The sequence below is a fragment of the Lycium ferocissimum genome, chromosome 12 (genome assembly GCF_029784015.1).
Source record: "Lycium ferocissimum isolate CSIRO_LF1 chromosome 12, AGI_CSIRO_Lferr_CH_V1, whole genome shotgun sequence".
Lineage (NCBI taxonomy): Eukaryota > Viridiplantae > Streptophyta > Magnoliopsida > Solanales > Solanaceae > Lycium > Lycium ferocissimum.
The window spans coordinates 51,366,038-51,391,941 of record NC_081353.1 but is presented as its reverse complement, the minus strand read 5'-3'; the positions used below and the strand labels follow the sequence as shown (position 1 = coordinate 51,391,941).

General features: G+C 34.4%; 1 protein-coding gene across 1 annotated transcript; it reads right to left on the bottom strand.

Annotated features, from left to right (window-relative positions):
• Positions 1-10,597: 10,597 nt before the first annotated feature.
• LOC132039430 (protein BIG GRAIN 1-like A) lies at positions 10,598-12,338 on the bottom strand. Its single transcript, XM_059429914.1, has 2 exons — positions 11,738-12,338; positions 10,598-11,133 (listed from the first exon to the last, which is right to left on the bottom strand). The coding sequence occupies exons 1-2, from the start codon at positions 11,964-11,966 to the stop codon at positions 10,598-10,600; spliced, it is 765 nt and encodes a 254-aa protein (XP_059285897.1). The 5' UTR covers positions 11,967-12,338.
• Positions 12,339-25,904: the final 13,566 nt, after the last annotated feature.

The window sequence follows — 25,904 nt, the reverse complement described above, 5'->3', positions numbered from 1 at the left end:
TCTTACTCCACCGGCTCCTTGTGTGTATGAATGCAAGTAATGAAACTGTATACAAATCTACTTCATCTTGATGACAGTGTTCTGGCCCTAATAGTGAATATGGCAGACTTGTACAGACTGAAACAGTACTACCCAAAATCTTAGAAGTACCAACTGAAGGGCTGAGGGATGTCACTAGAAGGGCTTACACCTCCTTCAAAAATGTCATTGTTGAGGAAGGCATGTCAATCCGTCCAGGAAAGCTCCTCAAACAGGATCTCGAGCCCACTTGTCAACTAGTTTTTGAGTTTGTGGACAAGGTGCTCATACCAAGAAGTGGAAGGGATGACAGAGTCACTTCAGAACAAATGGTACTCATGGAAGCTTTGTCAACTCTCGAGCTGATGAATCTACCAGCAATCATGAGCAATCACATGATCAATGCAGTAAGCACTAGTGAAAATGATCCTGGTCTTCGTTATGGCTTTTTCCTGACAAAGGTCCTTGAGGATTTTAATGTGAGGACTGGCACAACCACATTGGGAATAAAAATGAATGTGATCTCCATGGCTACTATGGAAGATTGTGAGTGTGTGCCTAAGGAAGCAGGCTCAACCATCTATGTTCTCACCAAAGTCTCAAGTGCAATGCGAGAAATTAAGCAGATGAAAGGTGAGAATACTCTTCTGAGGGATCAGTTGAAGATAAAAGTGGAAGATCTCAGGAACCAAATTCTCCAAGATCAAGGTGTGTTTATATTGAGAAAAATTGACAATTTTCTTCAAGCCTTGGATCACCCCCGCAATGAATCGACTCTCCTAACATTTTCCTTCAGTATCTACTCCCTTCCCTTGTCCTCCCTTGGCTGATGTCTTAACCCCCATGTTCTCTACCCTCCTTATATGACTGGCACATTAGTAGTTTACTTTGACATATGCTTGCACTGTTTGAACTACTTCCTATTCTTGGGCATTTATATTTTTTTATGCACTTTTGCTTGCTTGCTCGTGTTGATCTGCTTGTAATATTCTCTACTTGTACCTCTTACTGGCTGCACTGTGGTTGCTTTTCTGATGATGCCAAAAAAGGGAAGAATGAATATTTGTGCATAAGTAGTGAATATTATGCATATGTAGTGAAAGTGTGGCGACGGGATCACCGTGTTGTGAGAAAGAATACAACGGATGTGCTGGAGGACATGCTGTTGAACTAAGGGGGAAGATATTTGTGCATAAGTAGTGAATATTGTGCACATGTAATGAAAGTGTGGCGATGGGATCGTTGTGTTGTGAGAAAGAATACAGTGGATGTGCTGGAAAACATAATGTTGAACTAAGGGGGGAAGACATGCTGTAGAAATGTGTTGCGTTGTTGCTAACATGTTGCAGGTGCTCTAAAAGAATGGTCTGCTTCGCAAGTGGGAGGCTGGTTTTCAGGGGGAATATCGTCTATCAGTTTTTCATCATCAAAAAGGGGGAAATTGATAAGTACAATTGCATTTGTGTTTTGATAATTGTCAAACTATTCCAGAACCAGATAGAGACTTGGTCTGCAACCTGCTCTCTGTGCACCTTGTGCCATCAGTAGGGAACAACTGTAAAGCCAAGCCAACCTGCACACAAGTACAACTATGAATTGGCCCATGCTTAGGGTCAAAATGAATGAGTGGTCTCTATCCATCCCATATGCTCCCACTATATATACAACATGTTGGCAACATATTGAGTAGACTTGAGAAATCTAATCCAAATTGTACAAAATTTGCCGACGCAAGTTTCTCAAAATCTGTCAAGGACAAGGCCATCTATAGGCTGAAGAACCTGATCCAGACACAAGATATTGTCTATGTTCTTTAGGTTGTTATAATTCTTTGTTTACTTGTGCTTAAACTGTAAACCTACTCTTCCCAAAAAGGAAGTTGTTTGTAGGTATTCTAAATTCTCAAGGTTGCTTCCACAAGCTCTTGAGTGGTATACTAAGCTAGATTGAGTCTAGGTGTATTAGTTTCCTTGGCTAGAGGTAGTCAAGTGGAGGTGCTTATAATCAGTATATTGTAAGGGTGGAGGGACTATCGAAGCTAGTTCATAGGTTGCATAAGCGTTATTGTAAGAGTGAGGGATTATGGGAGTTAATTCCTAACTTACGATAGAGTTGTAATCTGAAGTTGCTCAATTAGTAGAATTGAAATCCTACTGGTGTAGGTCGTGATTTTTAATCCCTTGAGCAAGGATTTTTCTATGGTAAAAACAATGCCTTCTTTTCTTACTGCATTGCATAAGGGAACTTGTACACAACTAGGTCTCTCATACACTAATTGGTGGACGTACAACCAATAACACGATTCAAATAAAATAGTAATTAAACATCATAACAAGAAAATATTCAAAAAATAATAATCAGACAATATAAAATTATTATTTGTTAAAGATTCAACTAAAAAGTAATTAAATATTATATAAATAATATATTGGAGAAAATCTCAATTTAAACAAAATAAAATCATAGTACGAGATAAAGCTTTCAACTATATATGGCTAATTCATCATAGTACTAGATAAGCTTTCAGGAACTGCAGAAAGCTTTCAACTATATAGGGATAGTTTTTCGAAAGTGTCACGACCCAATTTAGGATCGTGCGGGCACCTACCTTTCCCACCTCGATAGGCGAACCCTCTAGCGAATAACACATCAATTAAACAAAGACGAATCATTATAACCAATAGATATTTAGAAATAACAGCGGAACCTCATAATATGATTAATAAACTCAAGTGTTTATTTGATTACAACAAATATAATAATTACAGACTCGATCCAACTTCCCATGACCTGGTCTAGACTAGTATAAGAATGACTAATAATTTCAAATTACCACTACATTCTAAGACTCAACCTCCGTCCCAGAATAAAGTGGGAGGAGGCCTTCCAGATAGGCACCGCGCATTTCCGCTTCACATCACAATTGACCACCTGAAACAATCTACACCCCAAAAAGGGTGTAGCAAGTGCAATATCAGTACAATCCTCGCGTACTGATTAAGTATCATAGTCCGACAATGGTTAGAAACACATATCAGTAAAAGAGTTCACAGATAAACATGATAACAACCAAACCAAGTCATACGTCTATCTACCACACACTGTACATCAATACCTTTTAATCATTAACTTTACTCAAATAATCACCAATCAATTTCACAACAATCTCGCAACTCATATATCATTAAATCGTTCGTTTTAGTCTAATAGTCAACTCATCATTAAGAAATCCGTTGTCCTACATCACATAGAGACCAAACATATAACTAATCTTACGGACCGTCTATGGGGTACTTTAACAAGTTCAAACAATAGATCCGGATCCAAGTACACGGCATTGCCTCAGTAAAGCATCTATGTGTCAAGTCTGAATATACTAAGTCCGAATCCAACATCACAAGTACAACACCAAACATCTCAAAATCAAATCATAATGCAATGCAATAGTGTGAGAATGCAATGCAATGCCATGCAAATGATGTGTACACATGTACTCTGGACGGAAATATCGATACCTCGGTAGCACAACCCAAAGGTGACTCGCTAAGTCTAAATGCCACCTGTCCCGGATCTTTGCCCAATAGACAGAGGGGACCCCGGATCTTTGCCCACGAGGGGTTCTCACCGGCACCACTCTGGGGGACCCGCGGAGTCCATGCACTATCAACGATTCCGAAACTAACGTCAGATATGGGGGCCATGCAATCAATGATTTCGGCACTAACATCGGATATCGTCCATCTCACGTCACTCAAGTAAAAGAGTTTTAGCAAGTATCAATTTCACTCAATCAATGATTCTGGGATGAACATCAGATATCGTCCATCTCACATCACTCAAGTAAAAGAGTTTTATCCGTTATAATCAGGATATCAACCATGTGTCATGAACGGATGAGAATGCGTGTAATGCATGTGTTAACACCAACAGTCTGATCAATATCACAAGTACCAACAATCGGGTAAGCCAACAATATATCCAAATCACAAATACCAACAGTGGGTATGCCAGCAATATAACCGAATCACAAATACCAACAGTGGGTATGCCAATAATATAACCGAATCACAAGTACCAACAGTGGGTACACCAATAGTATCATAATCAAGATGATAAAACAGAATCCAACATCGATCAACAACTCATGGCATCAAGCCAACACGACAGAACAATCAAATCACAACATAACAGGGTGGCTAGCCCCAAACACACAATAGGTTAATCAAGTCGATACACATTATTACCACTTCCCCTAACTCAGCCTAATATCTTAGAATAAGTAATTTCACCTTCTACTCACAATCATTCCTCACAACTCAATCTAGAACTCAGTCATAATCTTTGGTATATTTTATCCTTCCATTTATAAACTAGGTTCGCTATTAATGGTATAACACAATTAACCGTATATTACGAAATTTCCCATCGTGAAAAATAGATAAATTATGTAACATCCACTACTCCCAAGTCACATAAAATCCACCAATATTTAAGAAACCACACCAAACATCCTAAGGAGTCTATAGGCCACAAGCCCGAACACACAAATCACACAACAATACCATCCTAGGACTCTATCACAAATCTCTAATTCCTACACATGCATTCTCCGTTCCTTCTAATACACGAATATATGAAACTAACCGAGTCTACCGAAAGGGAAGCCGAATCCCACCTCGGTACCGAATAGGTACTACGAACCCACATCTTCTTCTCGTCCTTCGAAGCGTCGTCAAATGCTCAAACAACGGAAGTCTAGCCATATCCAAATACGAAGTTACAATCGATACGAACAAGATCATTAACTTACTACTTTCAATGCCCAACGCTTAACCCAAGAAATGGTATTTATGAACTAGAATGGTGAGAATTAGAGATTCTATGCCAAATCTTGATAATAATGCTCTAGGTGATCCTTTTCCATCATTAGAAGCTAAATTAATTAGATAAACACTTAAATTCGGAATCTAGGTGAAACCCCCAATTTTGGGTATAAACCCTAACTTAAATCCCACAATTTTACCTCTAAAAATGGAAGAAACATGTTTATATAATTTATAAGCATCAAATTCATGCTTAACCTAAGCTAACCCAACCAATAATACAAGATGTCAAAGCCAAGAACCCATTAGGTTGAAATCCATAAAACCCTTCTTTTGATCTTAAGCTTTTATGAAAAATTATGAATCTAACTAATCCATTCACAACGTTTTCAAGCATATTCAACATTAATCTTACTATTTAGCGAAGACTCTAGGAAGCCAAATCGATTTAGAACTCAACTCAAGAACCCCATTTAAAGACCCATTAGATTGTAGGTGATTCTAAGGATTAAGAGAGGTTAAAGAACCAATAACAAGTTAGAGGAGTTACCTTCATGAAGAGTCCCTGAAACCTAAAATTCGCCTCCACAAAGCTCTCCAATGAAAATAGAATAATGAATGTGGTTTTCGGGTCTCAAACTTATATTGGGGTCGGCCTCAATCAACACGTTGCCACAAATGTCAAATGGCCGCCCTGCCGGCCGTGCGCACCGCTACGACGGCCCCGGCTAAAATACACACTACCGCCGTGGGGCCGCCTATCCCACCGCGCGCGTGTCACGCAGAGGGCGCTGTGCGCCCCAGCGGACACCAGACACCAGCATCCCGAAAATCAAGTTTCATGATTTCCTTCCGAAATCTGACAATCATTCGAGGCCCGATATAGACAACCAAGATATGCCCACATATGTAAAACACGCTACGAACGCACCCGTGGCCTCGGATTTCCCAACGGAGATCTCGTTGTCTAAGTCAACTCTAGGTCAAACGATTTTCGCTTAAAACCACTTTTTCTAAAAGATGTTCCAGAACTCAAAACGACGCCTAGGAAACCATGACACAACCATTCCCCTAAACAACTTAACAAGACTAGAACGGGCCGAGGGTAAAAAGAAATCACGGTAATGACAAAACGGTCGTTATAGAAAGTCATCCTCAAAAGACAGTTTCACTATTACATAGAAAACAGAAATGTTTTTAAATCAAATTAACATTCAAGAAAATTGAATTAGCATGGAAAATCCAATCCCACAATACCCATGTCCTTTTGACTTCTAGTGCCCGAAAATATTGTGATGATAAACATTTGATAATCAGAGTAAATTTTGAAAGCAAAAAGATTGGATTTATGAAGTTTTTCTGAAAATAGAAACACATGAAAGAGAAAAAAGGTCACAGTTAACAAATAAAAATGAATAAAAGGAGAAATCAAGTAAAGAAATTAATTTTATACTGAAGAAGAAAATTAAGTTTTTGCTTGGATAGTTGTACTTTTGCCAGAGAATTTTCACTGAATTGGTATACATCAGGAGAGGAAAGAGACAGAGTGAATAAATAAAAAGAGTAGTTTGTGTCCGAATACTTTTCGCATTTGATTGTGGATCCGATTCGGTCGGCACATCTTCGACATGCGTAAGTGATTTTAAAAAAGAAAAAAACAACGTAACTTAATTGGTAGATTCCGAATAATTCGATTCGCTTTGATTACAGGAAGAATAGAAGCGTAGACGCATTATAGGGTTCAAATTTCTGCATTTTTTTAAATGGAATATAAGGGGGAAAATCTAAAAAAACTAAGAAAAAAGATAAATGAGAATCACACGACATAGAAGAGGATTGTCCACATCACCTCGTTTGGCGCTAGCTTTATTATAGATAGATAGATAGATGGGTATAAGTCATACGAGAATTTATATAATATTTTATACATGATAAAGAGTGGAATAAGTACTTCGTGTATTAGTAATACGTGAATAAGAGTATCTAAAATAAAAATGCTCATCCCTAAAAAATAATTTCCGTATTATTTATTCACCATATAACAATCTTTGTATTATTTGTTTATCATATTTAAATTCTCATATTATTAATCCCCATACAAACACAATGATCTTTGTACAACTAATACATCAAACTAAACGACCCCCAATGTCTGGTCAGTAAGTATATAGAAAATGATAGAATTAGGTTAGACGTTGCAATTAAAGAAATTCAACCAATACCTGAAAATGCAAAAAGAATTTTCTGGCTGGTCAAAAATATAACAACAGAGCAACATGTCATGATGTCAGTTTTTCAAATATGAACGATAGTAATATTAGAGAAAAGGACATAAATGGTTTCTTAACTATGCACTTAACAGTTTTGGTCCTTTAAGTTTGTCACAAGTTAACAAAAATGGTCCCTTAACTATGAGGGTTGGTTAAAAATAATCCCTTAAGTATGCACTTAACAGTTTTGGTCCTTTAAGTTCGCCAAAAGTTAACACTTTTAGTCTCCGACAAAATATTCATCTAACTAGATTTGACGAGAACTATGAAAAAAAAAAATTAACGAGAACTCACATTTAGAGGTACACATTACTAAAGAAAATATCAAATATCTCGGGATAAAACAGACGGACGTCCTTCAGACTTGATAATGTCAGAAAATAGTGTCTTGAAATACAAAGACTAACGGACTCTGTCGATTAAAAACGAGGGAGTCCATCGGCTAAGTAAAATACACTAGACTCATTTTTATTGAAAAATCGGTATAAAAATAAATACTTCCATCATAGTGATTCTTTTTTTAAAAAAAAAAATAGTTTCCGTGCATTTTTCCTCGAAAATAACCGACGTACGTCCGTTGGTTTTCTTAAAAAACAATAAAATTTTAAAAAATAGTGTCCTTTGATTTTATCCATCGGTTTCCATCCATCGTTTTTTCGCTTGTTTTTAGAAGTGACAATTTTTCTAGTTTCTGCTATTTCTAATTTACTTACGTCGGTTTTGTCCAGAGGTATTTGGTCTTTTCTTTAGTAATGTGTACCTCTAAATGTGAATTGTCGCTAAATTTTTTCATTTTTTTTCATAGTTCTCGTCAAATCTAATAAACAGAGTTCGATGAATATTTTGTCGGAGACTAAAACTGTTAACTTTCAGCGAACTTAAAGGAACCAAACTGTTAAGTGCATACTTAACGGACTATTTTTAACCAACCCTCATAGTTAAGGGATCATTTTGTTAACTTGTGGCAAACTTAAAGGACCAAAACTGTTAAGTGCATAGTTAAGGGACTATTTTGAATCTACTCTCATAGTTAAGAGACCATTTATGACTTTTTCTCAGTAATATTACTTATGTACCATTCAATCGAATAATGTATGGGTCTACAGTCTAATTTTGGCAAGAAATAAAGCAAATGAAAATCACACTGTACTCAGTCCAATAAAATCAAATAATAGTGTAGTCGGTTGGTGGGATGGCTTTTCCCGGTTACGTAACATTGTGTATAGACCTGAATAAAGTTGAACATAATTTTGTCACTCTTATCACTTGCCTTCATCTCTTTCCTTTTTGTTTTCTTTTACAATGTATTGTTCTTTAAAACTAGACTAGATTAAGATCGACAAGAAGTTAAATGTGATCTTGTTTCACAGTGTTTGTATCATATAAAATAGAGAATTGAGATGAATTGTGAGATTCAATCTGGTTCTCAGCTTGCTTCAGCTATATAGCAACTAGAAATCAAAATCTAAGTAGGACGTATTTGTTTTTGGGTTTATTTTATATGTGATGATGATGTAAATAACTCATATATACAAGTATAGAATCCACACATTAGTTTGCAGCCGATATAACCCACTGTATCATTGGTGTATAGATAATGTATATGTTCTATATAGCTATATATAAGCTGTTCAACTTCTTTTGTAACTTGACATATACATTCTTATACACTATTTGACATTACATAGATATTACATATACATTCTTATACACTATATATAATGTATATGCTTTGTATAACAATGAATAAATGCTGTATAACTATTTATAAACAAAGTATTCCTTTTGGGGACTCAAAATTTAGTTAAAATCTGAAGAACTCCATTGTTGTTTCTTAAAGTTTTTTGTGAAAATTCAGATCTCTAGGACCTGTTGTTGTTTGCAGATACAAAGTGCGCGCGAGCACACACACAGAGAGCGAAGCAAAGGGGCGATCTCCGACCAGTACCCCAAAATTTCTAAGAGAAGAAGAAAGGGGTAGAAAGAGAGAATGGAGGAGAGAGAGAGAGGGGGGGAGCCTTACCGGTCAAAGGTCGGAAGGCAAGATCTGCACCATTGTGAGAGAAGCATGGGCTAAACAGGTAAGTAATGAGGAATTGAGCTAATATTGGAAAACAAGATGCGCGACCGGTATCTAGGAGTAATTATACGCTATCAACTTACTTGAAATCTATTAGATGTAAGCGTCAATCATAAACGCTCGGAAAAACATATATGGGCGTTTTTTCTGTCGGGGCCCGATAGTGATACCGAACACTGGGTGGGAAACAAAAAAAAAATAGCTTCATTAATTAAAAAAAAAAATAGAATGGCAAAAATGTGTTGCTTTTTATGTGTATTTTTCATTGGCGGTCTGTTTAGGACTCTAAACACAACGATAGAAACTAAACGCGAAGATTGCGCTTGTTATAGAATTTAACCCAACACCTTACGACATGAGCTGACGACAGTCATACACCATATGTATGTGCGTTCTCGAAAGCACCCCTCTTTCATATGTAATACTACATATGAGAACGAATGCAAAATATATGCTAATTCCTACTTTATAGGGGCGCATGGCCAACAAAATGTATTCCCAACGTATTTAAATTTACTAAAGAAAATTTTGCACTAATTATATATATGTTTACCAGCTTGTATCTAGGGCTTGATTACGCCATTCCAATATCAATGAAAACATAAAATTTTAAATTCTCTTGTTGTAAAGCCCCAAATCAATATAATTTAGAGATAATGGTCAAAAGCACACGTGAAGTATCACTTTTTTGTGAGATTGCTACATGAACTATCAGGGGAACTATCATCAATTATTTATCAGAATACACCTCAAAGCTGACTAGACGAAGTATTTGAATACAATCCCCAAAAGGTGCATGATATTTTAATTTGCCCATAAAATGTCATTATGTCCACAATATGGCGGCTGATTCATTAATTTTGAGGCGTGTTTTGATTAATAGTTGGTGATAGTTTAGATAGGAAACGCAAACACCTGATAGTTCACGTAGAAAACTGGCAGAAAAGTGATACTTCAGGTATGTTTTTGACCATTAACTCTTCATTATTATTTTTTTAATTATCCCTCTGGAGTGCCATTTGGCACCATCTTTTAAACAAACAAACAAAAAAAAAAAAAAGAGTGTACACCACACACCATTAGATACTAGGCGAAGTGTGTTTTGATAAATAATTGATGATAGTTCAGGTATGAAACACAAACACTTGATAGTTCAGATAGGAAACTCGCAAAAAAGTGATACTTTAGGTGTGTTTTTTATTCATTATCTCTATAATTTATAATATTACGTATAGCAATAATAATAACAATAAAATTTTAATTTCCGAATTTATTTGGAGTTACAAAAGCAGATTACCATTTGCATTAATGGCTCAATTAGTACCAATATTTGCTGTTTGTTGTTTCATAGACAGGCAATTCCATTAATAGATCCAATGGAAGAAAAAATATCAAGCTCAAACAGATCAGAACTCAAACATCATTATCTTCATATTCTTGATCAGAACTCCAATGGAAGAAAAAATATCAAGCTCAAACAGATCAGAACTTGCACAACTTGCACCCTCATCTTCATCATCATTATCTTCATATTCTTGAAAAAGTACTTGAAGACTCTTGTGGATTTTTAGCTGATGATCTTCATGAATATAATTTCTATTAATGCTTTTTACAGCCTCAACATTTTGTTGGTCCACGTCCAAAGTCTTGTGCCCACATGGAGTAATTATAATATTCTTGTTTAAACATGACCTAGAGAATGAAGAAGATGAAGAACAAGTTGATGCATTTGCAGACTTCAATTTTTTCTCCTCATCATTTGTCAAAATCTTTGTTTTTTTCCCATTTGTAAAAAGTGAGTACAAGAAACTTGATAGTCTACCTCCGGGAGAAATGGGCTGCTTAACTTTCTTTAAATCTCTATAAATTTTCAAAGCTCTTGACTTTGTCTTCTTAAAACCATCTTCATCATCTTTAGGTTTTCCCTTTGCTAGAGAAGAATCTGTTGAAAATTTAAATATGGCATGAACAAAGGTTAAGAGAGAGTAGAGAAAAAATTACTAAAAACTAACTTGATATTTCCATAAAAAACGATAAAGTAAATATACATGACGATTTATAAGCTTATATTCAAATAAAATCCTCAACTACTAGCATAATTTAATTAAGCATTATTTCATCCTTATTTTGACTAACAAATTGTGAAAAATAGAACTAGTCTAGCAACAAAATGAATAGGTCAAACTTTGAATTATTAATTTAACTTATATAAAGATTTAAAATTTTACTCTATCAGATCACTCAAAATATATTTACGGTTAACCAACAAAAGAAAAGTGAAATTTGTAATTTTAAAAATACTACCAAAAGAACGAATCTTCGATGAATTATTGGCTGACTTGTCATCGGAAATCCCTCAACAACGAGTCAATTTCTAATGGCACCTCCATTGGAAATTCGCATTTTTTTTAGTAGTGAAATAATTAAGGCAGATTACCTACTAACAGATAAAGGTGACCTTATAATGTAAAACAACAATTGCTTGCACTCTTGAATTATTATTCAATAAAATAAGATGGTTGTGATTATATAAGAACATAACTCACCATAAAAGTTGAGGTCTTTGGGATATTGGTGGTTGTGAAACTTTTCTTGGTTAGTTGAAATGCTAGTTATAATTGGTTTAGGCCTATTATTAAGACCGTAGCAAGAAGAGCCAATATGTGAGGAGTTTGAATTCAAGTTTCTTGATTTCTTCTCTTGGCCTTGGTCAATGGAGTGGTAAATAGGCCTATTATAATGGGGTTTGACGAAAAGAGGGAAAGAGAATAGCATGATGAGAAATAGATTTGGTACATACGCCTAAGAAGAGGAAGAGAAGAGAACAAGTGAGTGAGTTTATTCCTTTTTTTTAATCTATTCCACTTTGGGCTTTATATTGTCTCCCAAGTTCCTCCTCAAAGGGCAATGAGGAACAATGGAAAATGGATTCGAAAGTTGTTGCTTTTTTTTTTTTTTTTTTAACTTTAAGTATCTGGTATTCGAAATTCAATATTTGGTTAATTCAAATTAAAATGTACGAATAGCAGATTCGCTAAAGGGGCAAAATGCTCCTTACTAAGAGATTTTCATTTAGAGGTGGATTCAGAATTTAAACTTTAATGAGTTTAATCTTGCACTGAATTTATTGTACTGTTAAAATTATGAGTTCAGGTCTAGTACGTATGTGTTGAATTTTTAGTGGATTTTTTATCAGAAGTTCTAGATTCAGATGAACTTATAGCTAAAAAGCTACATCCATCTCTGTTCACAAGGTCCGTAACCAAAGCCTCCGGAAAATATTATTAGAGGAATCTCAATCATGTTATTATACTTCAGTGAAGGCGGATTCATCAAAAACTCAAGTGAGCAAACATGTGTAGGTAGGGGCGTTCATGGAAAACCGAAAAATCAAACCAAATCTAATTGAGTGATCAATAGAATGATTTGATGTGAACTACTTAATTCACCCATATTTAGGGATGAAAAAAGGAAATCGATGATATTTAGTGATCAATATATATACTTAATCAATTTGATGGTGTTTTGAGTCAAAAATGTTTGATCAACTAAGTCACTATGCAGTAAATCGAGTGATCATTAGAGTGATTTGATGTGAACTACTTGATTTACCCATATTTAGTGATAAACAAAGAAAATCAATGACATTTAGTGATCAATGTATATACTTAATCAATTTGATGGTATTTAGAGTCAAGACAAATGATCAACTAAGTTATTATGTACTAAATCGGGTGATCATTAGAGTGATTTGATGTGAACTACTTGATTCACCCATATTTAGTAATAAATGTATGTGTTGAATTTTTAGTGGATTTTTTTATCAAAAATTCTAGATTCAGATGAACTTATAGCTAAAAAGCTACATCCATCTCTGTACACAAGGTCCGTAACAAAGCCTCCGGAAAATATTATTAGAGGAATCTCAATCATGTTATTATACTTCAGTGAAGGCGGATTCATCAAAAACTCAAGTGAGTAAAAATGTGTAGGTAGGGGTGTTCATGGAAAACCGAAAAATCAAACCAAACCTAATCGAATTAAATCGAAGAAAAAAATCCGACACTTTTTGGTTTGATTTGATTTTGATTTTGATTTTAAGCAGAAAATAACCGAAAAAACCGAAATAAACCAACAATATAAATATCTATCTAAGAATTATAGATTTATGCTTTTACAGAAAAAGTTTGAAATTTTATAATATTAATCTTTTGCACTCTTATTGATAATCTATGTGTTTGGCTTTATAGTAATCCAATTTTTGTATTTACTTGGCAAAATACATCAAATCATACTTAAACTATACCCAAAATGTCGAGTTCACACTCAAACTATACAAACGGCCTATTACACACCTGAACATCTAAAAACTGAATTTATTACCACCCTATAAGATTATAAAAATAATTAAAAAAGTAGGCGCGTTAAATTTATTTATTATTTTCTTTTTTAATTAAAAAAAAATATTTTTTAATACTCCCCACCCCAACCCACCCTTTCTACTTCCTTTCTTCTTCACAAAGATAGCCTACCCCGCTCCCCTCCTTCTTTTTTTTTTTTCTTCTCTTCTTCTTCATTTAACATCTTCCCCCCCCCCCCCCCAAAACCTCCACCCTCACGCCACCTCTAATCCCATTTCACTAGAACCACCACGCCGCCCCTCCCCCCCCCCCCCCCCCACCTTTCTTCACCATATATATCACCAAAATCGTATTTCATAATTACCACCTCCGGCAGCTGGATTTCAATAGCCACCATTAAACCCACCATATATCAAAATACCACTATTCTCTTCTTTCAATTCACCACCAATTCCTCTTCTTCTAATAATTTGACTTTTTCTTTCAATTGCACTTCTTCTTTTTAAAAATTTGTCTTTTTCATTTTTTTGTTCCTAAAGGATTCTTGAATTCTAATTTGGATTATCCTTCCTATAAGATTTGTGAGACAAGAATCTTCATCATATGGAAATAGTGTAACAGATCTTGGCCCGAATTTTTTTTTTAAACAAGCTTTCATTTTTTCCGATCGATCCTCAATTTCTTTATTTTTCTCTCACTTTAATCATTCTTAATATTACATTGTTAAAAATTATCAATAATGATTTGTAAATTCGGTGGTGGATTTGGTTCACAACATTTGAACGGTGGTGGTTTAATGGCGCAACCTTGAATTTATGGTGATTGCTTGCTTTATTATAGGTTTTGTGAAGCGATTTAATGGTTGATTTGGTTGGGTGAAATTTATGGTTAATTTTTTTATTTTGTGGTGGTGGGTTCGATGGTAGGTTCGACAGTGATGATGGATATGGTGGTGGTGAAATTGATTGTGGTGGTAGTGGCGGATATGGTGGTGGTGAAATTGGTGGTGGCAAATTTGGTGGTGGCGGATATGGTTGTGGTGAAATTGGTGGTGGGGGTGGTGGCGGATATGGTGGTTCTAGTGAAATGGGGTGGGGAGATGATTTAATGATTGAGAAGATATAATTATGGGAGGATTTTATGGTTAATTAGAAATTAATTAGTGTAAATATAATTAATAATAGAAAATCAAATGAATAAATAAAAGGAAAATAAGATAAAATTAAAATTTAAAAGATATCCAACGTGGCGTTGACGTGTCGCTGACGTGGCAGCGAGTGTATCACACCCCCCCTTTATGCAATTGGTTATATGTGTATTGAGGGGGTATTAAATTCACTTTTTACATGATTAAGTGTGTAATAGGTCGCCCGAATAGTTGGAATGTGAACTAGACTTTTCAGGTATAGTTTGGGGTGGATTTGATGTATTTTGCCTAGTTACTTTTTAGTTTGATTTGTCATTTCTATTTTGATAATTCTAAAAATCTATTTCTTGTTCAAAATAACTTGTTTTGGATTCCTTCAAGATACCTTGGTATATCACAACTCTATTTTTAATTTACTGCACAAAAACAAATTCATTGTAAGAACTTTTTTTGATGTTTCTTAAAAATGGCTAAATTCTTAGATGCATACAAACTTTTTTGAGAAAGTACATATATAACTTGATTAGGTTTATATTTCCTTCTTTTCTCAAATAGGAGTAATTAATTTGGTAGTGTTATGCTAGAAAATAGTAAATTTAATATGTGCTTGGACGTATATTGTCATATATTTAAATAAAACCCGACAAAAACCGGAAAACCCAACAAAACCGACAAAAACCAAAGCAATGAAAAACCGACTTAATTGATTTGATTTAATTCCTACATTTGAAAAATCGACGAAGTTGATTTGGTCATCTTTTAGAGGATAACCGACTCAAATCGTACCATGAACACCCCTATGTGGGTATGTAATTCAAGCTGAAAACAATGAGTTCGTGTGCATTTATCACCATAAATTAAGCTAAATCCATCAAGAAAAGTTTATCGTAAGTTTGAAATTTCGACAGCTAGAAACAGAGTTGAATCTTCTTTATTCTGTTATAACTATAAAAAGAAAGAAAAGAAAAGAAAAGGAGGTTAGTTACCAAATAAAAAGACAAGGATCGGAGGAGGTTCGTCCAAGTTGGACTGGTAAAAATTTATTCGTATATAATATGTACTAGTTGCCATGAGGAAACTCAAGATGGAAAAATAGTATTCTCTTTGTTTCAATTTATATGAAGGTGTTACTATTTTGGGTGTTCTTTGTTCTCAAATTTTTAAAAATATTTTGAATCATTAGTTATGTGGACTTATAGTGTTTTTAGTGTAGTTTTAGAATATGTAAAATTTATTTTAAATTATTTAAAGAATCTATACTCAAATTCATGATCAAAATTAAGTGGATTGATCCTCGTACTCTAAACACCTTCGTATAATTTTACCCTTTTTATTTGGTCAACTCCGTGCCAATTCACTATATCTACCCAATCAGCTCGTTTAGTTTTGATTTTGGTTTTGTTGTTGAAAATTAGTCTTTTCCAAATTAATTTTTTGAACAATAATTACACGAAAAAGTTGTCATGGAAGTTTAAGTTATCCCCAATTAGTTGTGGGATGTTGAGTGATTTCTTTTACGGCCTTGGACAATCCTTACCTCATGAGCTATTTTTAAATTTGTGATTGAGTTAGACTCAAGATTTATTTTTTATAATATGGTATCAATGCCCATATCAATTCTTAATTAATTTGATGTTGGGAACACTTTAGTTGACACGCCTAAACGTGCGGTAGTGTTAAGTTGTCCGACATCGATTATGATATGTGAAATTAATTTCTTTATATGTTGTTGGTCAATCCTCTCTCCATGAATTAAGATTCAGGATACATTTATTAACAAATACTAATTAGTTTCAAATTTTTCTCTAGAAGCATGGGTATTGTAATATATTATTAGTCGGCAATACCAAAAAAATAATAGAAAAGGGAATAAAATCAAGCTTTGGATAGAGCATATGCGAGGACCACGAACGATGATACAAGTTATTTATTTTGATTATTTTCGTAATATTGAGATCATGAATCTTGGAGATCTACAATAAAATTAAATATTTAATTATTGATCATCTAATAATAGGCTATTAGGTGCTTCAATCACGTTTTAAGTTTGTGATCGAAAATCAATACATTACTTGAGTATATTTTTAAGTGTTGATCATAATATAAAGACACACAATTCAATTATTTTTCTACCGCATAATTAATTTATTTTTAACACACCTATTAAGAACTTAACTCACCTCTAAAAAGTAAAAAGAATTTTTACTAAATTACACTTAATTAAATGGTATTTATTATGTATAATTTTTTATTATGTAAAAATTCCCTTATCAAAATAAGAGTAAATATGAAATAAGAATATTAGTACCTTCTTGATTATATAAAAAATTATTCATTTTAAACTAAACGTAAAAACTAAAACTATCATATAATATGATCCGGATAAATAATTTAATGACGAGCAAGAGGAGATCCTTAAATAATTACGCTACACATCAATTATAAAAGGCCAAGTGGGCTTCATAAAATGAAGGAATTTTTACTCATTGTAGCTTCTTTTAAGACCTAATTATTAATATTAACTATCCTTTTATTTAATTATATTTAGTAGCTAATTAATTTTTCTAAATTACAAATGGTAGCTATATCAAAAAATACATACCCAAACACATATATCTTTCTTTTTCTCAATCACTACTCATTTCATATTTTTCATTTCTCAAAAATCTCTCTTCCTTCTCTCAACCACCACCACCATGGGCCGCACCACCATGGCCGCACCGCCCTCTCTCTTCTCCGTCTCCCTCTCGTGCTCACCCCTCTCTCTCTCTCTCTCTCCGCTCTCTCTCTCTCTCTCTCCGTCTCCCTTCGTGCTCCCCCTCTCTCTCTCTCTCTTTTCACTCTGCGAATCTGGCCGTGTGCATTGTTGATGGCGGTGGTGATGGATTGATTTTGAGATGGAGGCGGAGAAGATGACGTAGAGGTGGAGAGATTAGGGTTTTGTTGGTGATGGAAAGATTAGGGTTTTTTGGTGGTGGTGGTGTCTCAGATTAGGATTTTGGTGGTGGTGGTGTCTCGGATTAGAATTTTGGTGGTGTTGAGACATTAGGGTTTTTTGGTGGTGGTAGTGTCTCAGATCTGGCCATGTGTATTTGTTAAAAGCCAAATACAAATACATTCAAAAATCTACATCTCACAAATACACTATTTTTGAATGTATTTGTCTTTGTATTTTTTAGTGTATTTTGTTAATAGTCAAACACATTATTTTTTGGATGTATTTGTCATGTATTTGAATTTTTTGGTCTTGTATCTGAATGTATATGTTGAAATCCATTCAAATACACGAAAATTTGAATATATTTGGCTTCATAGTAGTTGGAATGTACACAATGTATTTGAAATACATCAAAAAAAGCCAATCGAAATACATCAAAAAAAAAAATCGAAATACATAAAAAAAAATCAACCGAAATACATAAAAAAAAAAAAAAAAAAGACACGGAAATACATTATGGCAAAAAAAAAAATCAGCTCGAAATACATCAAAAAAAAAAAATCAACGAAATACATCAAAAAAAATATATATTAATAGCTCCACCATTAAAGGCTAAAATCAAGGATCATGTTTTTTTTTTTTTTTACCTTGTTCTCATGTATTTGTTGGCAACAAATACACGCGAAAACATACACTATTTTGCCAAAATGTAGCTACAAATAAGAATATTTAAAAGGGAATAGCACAAAATGGTAGGAAGAAATTTCTGATAAGGTAGTCATTTGAGAAATTTTACCTAAAATGAATGAAGGAAAAAATGATGATAGACAGGGAAAAGCCCACTGCATCAGCCACGTGTGATTAAAGGGGCCACCCTAAATCTAAAAATTGGTACAACTCAACACGTGTCACTCATTCATTGTGAGATGTAAGGGATTGAAATGACTAAAATAGCCCTGTGAGGACTACAATAAACTCACATTCCCTCTTATATATAGTTATAATATCAATTCAATGAACACGTGATGTCCGTATACTATGCAATATGCATACACACAGCGGGTATACGTCTATCACTATTATCTCACTCTTTAATATAAATATTTTTATAACAAAAATATTGGAAAAATAAATATACATTCGTGTCAAGACTCAAGAGATGCACGCACTAATCCAATGTTTTGAATCTGGTCTCACACGTACGCCTCAACAAGCAAAAGGGACACGATTTCAATAGGGTACCTAAAAGTTGGGACATTGGTAGGCCGACATATATAGCTTGTATGTACTAACATATACATGGTGCTTGAAGGACAAACTGCACTCATAGATATTATTGGGAAAAAAATAATCAATTTATAGAAAAACTTATGTTCGACTACATATTTATTTTCTTACCATTTTTTTTTATACTTTTGCCTTTTCTCCTTGCTGTCTATTATTTATGTTCGACTACATAGTTATTTTCTTACCATTTTCTTTTATACTTTTGCCTTTTTCTCCTTGCTGTCTATTGTATGATCCCATTAATGCATCCGTCTTCATAGGTGTAATGACATGTTTGGTCGTTATAGTGCTTCCAACCCATTTACCCCCATTGACCCTTCCCCAAGCCCTATTAGTTCGATTTTAACCCGCGGGGATGGGTGGCACGGTTCCTGAGATAGTCGGGCGAGATTTATGATGACTTGTGAAATAGAGCCTTAAAGTGAAAAATGTTTGACCGATAGTTGATTTTTAGGTAAATGGATCTTTTTAGAAAATCTGTCGATTCCGAGAAGTCCGGATGGTCGATTATGACTTAGTGGAGTCATTGGTTTGGTTCCCGAAGGTTTTGGGGTGTGATTTGAGTCATTGGTGGAGAAACTAGTTAAGTTAAAGAGTTAGAGTTGACTACGGTCAACATCGGGTCAAGATGACCCCGTGTTGATGTTTTGAAAGTTCCAACAAGTTCGTATGATGATTTTGGACTTGTCCGCAATTTTTGGTAAGATTTCGAAGAGTTTTGGATTGATTTGGGTTGTGTCGCGCTCATATTCGATGTTTTCGCCATAGTTTCTTTGGCCATAAAGGGTACCATATTGATGAAATGACCTTTGTTATATGTTTCGATTGAACCATTAGATCCGTATCGTAAATACCAAGCCATGGCAAAAAGAACCGTCACATTTCACCTTCGTATGAGGAAGTTATGGTCATTTTAGCGCGGACTGCTATTGTTGTACCTGGTGTGTCCTCTAGGGGGGACTTCTGGTCCGCTGGAGCGGAAATTGGTCCGCTTGGGCAGAATTCTGGTCCGCTGGGGCGGAAATCTCTATGTACTAAAAATCAGATTGCGTTCATTTCGTATTTTGAGCATATCTTGAGTTCTAGAGCTCCGTTTGAGGTGATTTTTGCGGCGTTGTTCTCGTCTCAACAAGGGAGTAAGTACCTAACCTTTATTTTGATGTTTCCTCAAGTGTATTTTCATTGGTTATCGATTTTATCCGAGTTTGATTGGGAAAAATTGGGGTTTTGAACTCAAAAGTTGAAAAGTGGAAAATCATGATTTTAAATATCAAGATGATGGATTTTTGAATGGGCTTTCTGGATCTAAACTAATTAAGCTATGGGTAAACTAATTTTGACATAAATTTCCAGTTTTTCTCTTGCGGGCTCAAGGTTACCTTTTTGGGTTCGTTTTGGGGGTTTCGAATTGAAGTATAGCAATATGGGCATTGTTTAGACTCTTAGGGTACTATTTTGACTATATTGAACCCGATCTTTCATTAAAATTATAGTTTTGCCCTCTTGGCTCGGTTTTGGCTATTTTGGGTCCATTTTTGGGTTTCGGGTAAAACTATGGCAATATGGGTATCCTTAGATTCGTTCTCTAACGTAGAATTCATATTTGATAGACGTTAATTGTTCTGAGGCTCTCTGAAGAGGAAAGGAAAGGCTCAACTGGATTAGTTCGCGACACCTGTTCGACATCGAGGTAGGTTATGGCTTACCTTTTGGTTAGACTCCAGTTAGCGAAGCATATGTAGAAGTTACTTATTGACGGAGAAAGCATGTTAAGCCTTCGGGTATGAAGTTGGAATGGATATTCTTAGGATTGGTATTGTTGACTGATTTGTGGGCTTGTTGCCTCTTTGTGGTTTATTAGCTTGTTGCCATGTGTGTGATATTGGACTTGTACTTAGCTGTCATATTGTGATTATGATACGATTGTTTCTCACTTATCTTGACATTAACATGGATAGAGGAAAGGACTTGACTTGATATTGATATTGTGATATATGTCCATGTGTGGCACAATTGAGATTTGATTATGATTTACACTTGAGATTGATACATGCATATCATTCATACACATTCTACATGATTCATTGACGTGAGCTGTGATTTGATATTAATAATGATAAGAGGGAAAGTGAAACATCTGAGGCTTCTTATTATGGTGTTTGCTATGTGCATATTTAATATGGCCTCTCTTGTATATATATTTGGTGTTACCCATGTGGTCCGAAGGAAAATTGTTCTGGACGTGAATATGGCCTCTCTTGCATATATTTGGTGTTACCCATGTGGTCCGAAGGAAAATTGTTCTAGACGTGGCATTGTGCATAGTAGGGAATAAGTTCATATTGATGATTGATTTACGGATGTTGTTATGCTTATTCACCCTCATGATTATTGTTGAAATTGGCATTCATCCTGCATTTCTCATGACACTTTGATATGAACAGTGATTGGTACTAATGGTGATGAATATTAATCACTTACCTAGATGTTGACAGCTAATTTTTGACCTCCCATAATTTATTTTAATTACCCAGAGTCCTTGGATATCAAACGGAGTGAAATATATATTTTTATAAGTCAAAATAATTTTACAAAATTATTTCGATAATATTTTGCCATTTCATTTGGCAACATAACTTCAAATATATATTATAAATCATTTAGAAAATAATTTACAGTTCAGTTAGCAAGCATTTTACTCCGTTTAATTCAAGAAATCTGATTAATTAAATAAGTTAATCGTTTTACTTCTCAAATCTTAATTCTGCATAATCAATTTGCATTTGTACAATTTTTAGATTTAATCATAATTAATTAAGTGCATAATTGTGGTTATATTTACGAATTGTTTACTATGTGATTAATTGCGGCCGCAATTGAAATAATCAATTGTTGCTTAATTCTGGCCTTAATTGAAATAGCCAACTTCATGGCTTAAGTCGGTTAAGGTCATTACTGCAAAATTAACCCTTAATTGTCTGATCTAATTAGTGTTGGCCATAATTGAAATGACCAAATTCATTAAGGTCACTTCTGCAAAATTAGTTTTTAATTGGTCAATTAGAGTAAATACGGCTATATTTGAGATGTTCAATTAATGGACATTTTTGAAATGTGGCTATTTGATAAATTGCATATATGTCCTCCCCTGTATATATACATATATACATAGATATACACATGTGTATACATATACACACCTGTATATCGTGTATACACATACAACTTGGACCACTCCCTTCCTTTCCTTTATAAAATGACCGTCCATAAACACATCTAAATCCAAGAAAACAGACCCTAGGGTCTTTCATTTTGAAAGATCAGGGCTTGAAGGTAAAACCTAGGGGTGCCTCCCCTCTCTCTCCTCTCTCTCCACCACGTCACTTGTACCGAAAACGGCAAAAGAGAGGATCCACAGTTTTTAGACTGTTGCATGGCTGAAAATGGCAAGAGCATTTATTGCTCTGCCATTTTTCACCCGTTTCCACCTATATCCAACCCCAAACACGGTATTACTCTTCTCTCCCTTTACTTTTTCTGCATTACAACGTTCAAATCCTTAATGGGTTTTGTCTTACCTTCATTTGAATCCTCGATTTTCTTTGGTTCATGAGGAACCAAGCGGATTGACTCAGTTTTGGGTCAAATATGACCCTTTATAGGTTTTTATGCTTAAATCTTGACCATTGATTGGTATGTGAGGAAGCAATTTTGGGGAAAATGCATTGATCAAATTCAACTAGGGTTTTGAGATTTCGAGGGTTCCATATAAAGAACCCCATCTCTGCATTTAAAAAAAAAACTTTGATCATACTGAAATATCAGAAAATACTCAAAAAATCGAATTACCTAGGGTTTCTATTTTTGAGACCTTTACTTATTCGGTTTAGTTTAGTTTTAAACTTTTAATTGTTTTTCTTGTGTGTGGCTGAGTGTGGAGGAGCAAGGAAGCTATTCCAAGCCCATTCTCGATTAGGCTGCACCTGAGAAAGGTAACAATTCTTCCTTTTGTTAGGTTTTCAATTTCCTATTTAGTTTAAGTTTGTTAGTTGATTTCTGCTATTATTATGCTCCAGTTGTTATAGTTATGTTGATTGGTGTTCTGTTAGTTTATTTTCCTGTTGATGGTAGTTCAAGTATGTTTAGGGTGCATTCGGTTGCTGTTTTAGTAGTTAAGTAAAAGTAATATGCCTATCTATGTGTTGTTTAGTTCTTGTTAGATGCCTATCTAGGTAAAATAATTGTCTGTTAGTAGTAGCTTAAATATATTGGTTATTTTTTAGTTAATATCTATTAGATGTAGCCCAAGCATGCTCGATGTGCATTAGTCAATATTTCTAGTTGCTTTGATAACATCTTTAATGTGATTAGTGTATATTGGAGTTGCTATGGCTAACTAAAACTCTGATTATCAATAACTCAACATGGCTAAGTGTTCAAACTGCTTGTTAGGTTAGTCACTCACTAATGTTAGCTAGATTTAGGTGGTGTATTCTTCCTCTATTCCCTTTACCCTGTTTCAAGTTAATAGTAGCCTAGCATGATTAGTAGTTGTTCACTAGTTACTCAATAGTAGATTAATGTAGTTTTGAGGTCTGAGTTGTTGATCTAAGTCATGGTGCAAATGGCAACTTGGTTTAATAAGAGAATGTGTCTTATTTATGGCTAAATCATATTGTTAAATAACATTCTAGATGGTCCAATGAATGCCCTGTTTTGTTGTGTTAAAGAAGATCACTGAATCACTTGCCTTGATAGTTTGGTTTGCTGTTTCTGGTTTTTAGAATGTCAAATGAGGCTTAGTGTAATTTGCAGCTTTAATATGAGTCCTATCTTGTCTGATTAAGTGTGATAAGTCTATTCCTATGTTTCATTTAGCTTCAATCATAATGTTGGCCTATACTTGCATTGTTTGAACCCACCTAGACATAAGTTTACACCTAATTGGATTTAGTTGACTAAAATGGTGTGATTTATGACCTTAAATAACTAGTTTGTCCATTTTAGCCTAAGGTGATTCCACTAAGACCCTCTTTCTGACTTATGAGTTAATGTTGATAAATTGTTGACATTAGTATGAGCTTATATGATTTCGCCTAACTAAAATAAATGTCAAATGGTTTCTGATGAATCTAGACAGGGTTAATGAGGGTCCAAACTTTGACCTTAGTCACTTGTAGGAATATAAGAACTTCTGAATGAATGCATGTATTGTTTTAAAATGATTAAAAGGGCCATCATGTTATAATTGTGTGGGTTTAATCCCATTTAATAGCTATGTTTAGTCTAAAATATGGAATAATTATACCTGCAATATGCACATAGGAGATACATAAAATGCATGCTAGAACAGCTAGAAGTTCATGTATATGGCTGAATATGCTCTGTGTGTTTTCCCTCTTATGACATTGAAACCTTATCCTGGTAATGGCATATTGTCTGAAGATATCTCTCTCACACATGAAATAAATTGATGGTTTAAATAAGAATGGTTTTGAATATGCATGCAACTGCATTTTATTGGTCTCTAAATCTTGAGTATTACGTATATCACATGTATCATATCCTCTTCTCTCTTTAGAATTTGTCTTTACATCTGAATGGTGTCATGACCTGTTAAGTGGGTATAGATAGGGTTCTATGAGTTTAAATGTCAGTTTTTGTTCAAGCGAGGACTGGGTATACAGATGATATACCTAAGTATACTAGGCTTATACAGTCTCTGTATACCTTTGGTATATATGAACTTGTATATTCAGTATAAACATGGTATATCATCCATGAGGGTTCAGAATTATAGCCTGTGCATTATAAAAATGTAACTTGAGTTTGGTTCCTTGATTGTGAGTTCACGGATGTTTTTTTCTCATCGTGTAGCCGGAGAATTCGAATACCTACATGATTAACTGCTTGAGTATGTTATTTTTTGCATGTTTGTATACATAATTGGCATATGCATGTAATTAGTTCATGTTAAATAAGTGGTTAAGTATAGATTCCCTCTAACCTGAAAATTCCTTTTCCCCGCTTTGTGTTGCATATGAAAATGAAACGGGCCACTTGGGCCATTTTCTGCGAAAAACATGTTGGGCCAGAGGCCCAACCCCCTCTTTGATCAAGTCTGATAACAAGAGGATGGAGATGTTTAAAGTCCCACCCATGGGTGAAAATGGAAACTGGTGGGCTTAGGTAGGCCCACCAGGCTAACCCTTCTTCTTTTATTTCATATTTATTTGATATTACTTGTATGTATATGTAAACAACACTTGTAAATATTGAAACCCTTATATTCTTAGAACTAGGAAATACGTATAGTATTATTAAGAAGTCGCGTCAAACAATTTTCAAACTTGGCTAATCTCTAACACAAGCATGAAAACAGTAACTTTTTTTTTTATTATGAAATTTTGCAATAATAAAACTGAACTGATTGTGTAGTTAACTTAAACAGATTTTTAGAACCAAAATATAAGTGATTTGGGCCTCACGCCCCGGACAAAACCTAGAAAAGAACAAACTGGTTTTGGGCCGCAGGCCCAGTTTAAGTTAGAAAATGGACTGATCTTCCTAAAGGCTTAAAAAAATTGGACTTAGATAGATCTGGATATCTCTTGTAATTTGGACTGTTTTTTGTGCAACTTAAAATCAAATTTTTCTCAAAGTTCAAACGGATTGCTTATAAACTGAATTTGGACTTAAAATTCCTTTCAAAGACTTAAAGATTTTCTGGTATGTTTGGGCCTAAAGCCCAAAATGTAAAGTATAAAAAATAAAAGGAAATACATTTGGACCCAAGTTTGAAATAAGATGGCTTTCGTAGTTAGAATAGGATTGATTATGAGCTTCAATGGATTAAAACTGAAAAAATAATAAACACTCTTCCATATATATATAATTATTATAAAAGAGATATACTCCACTTATTTTCCCTATATATAAGTAATAAAAACTTAACTAAACCCCATCTCATTTAGGACCAA

Excerpts from the sequence above, each read along its gene's own strand:
- LOC132039430 (XM_059429914.1), bottom strand. The coding sequence starts at position 11,966 with ATGCTATTCTCTTTCCCTCTTTTCGTCAAACCCCATTATAATAGGCCT. Across the intron at positions 11,134-11,737 it reads CAAAGACCTCAACTTTTATG|ATTCTTCTCTAGCAAAGGGA; the intron begins GTGAGTTATGTT and ends AATTTTCAACAG.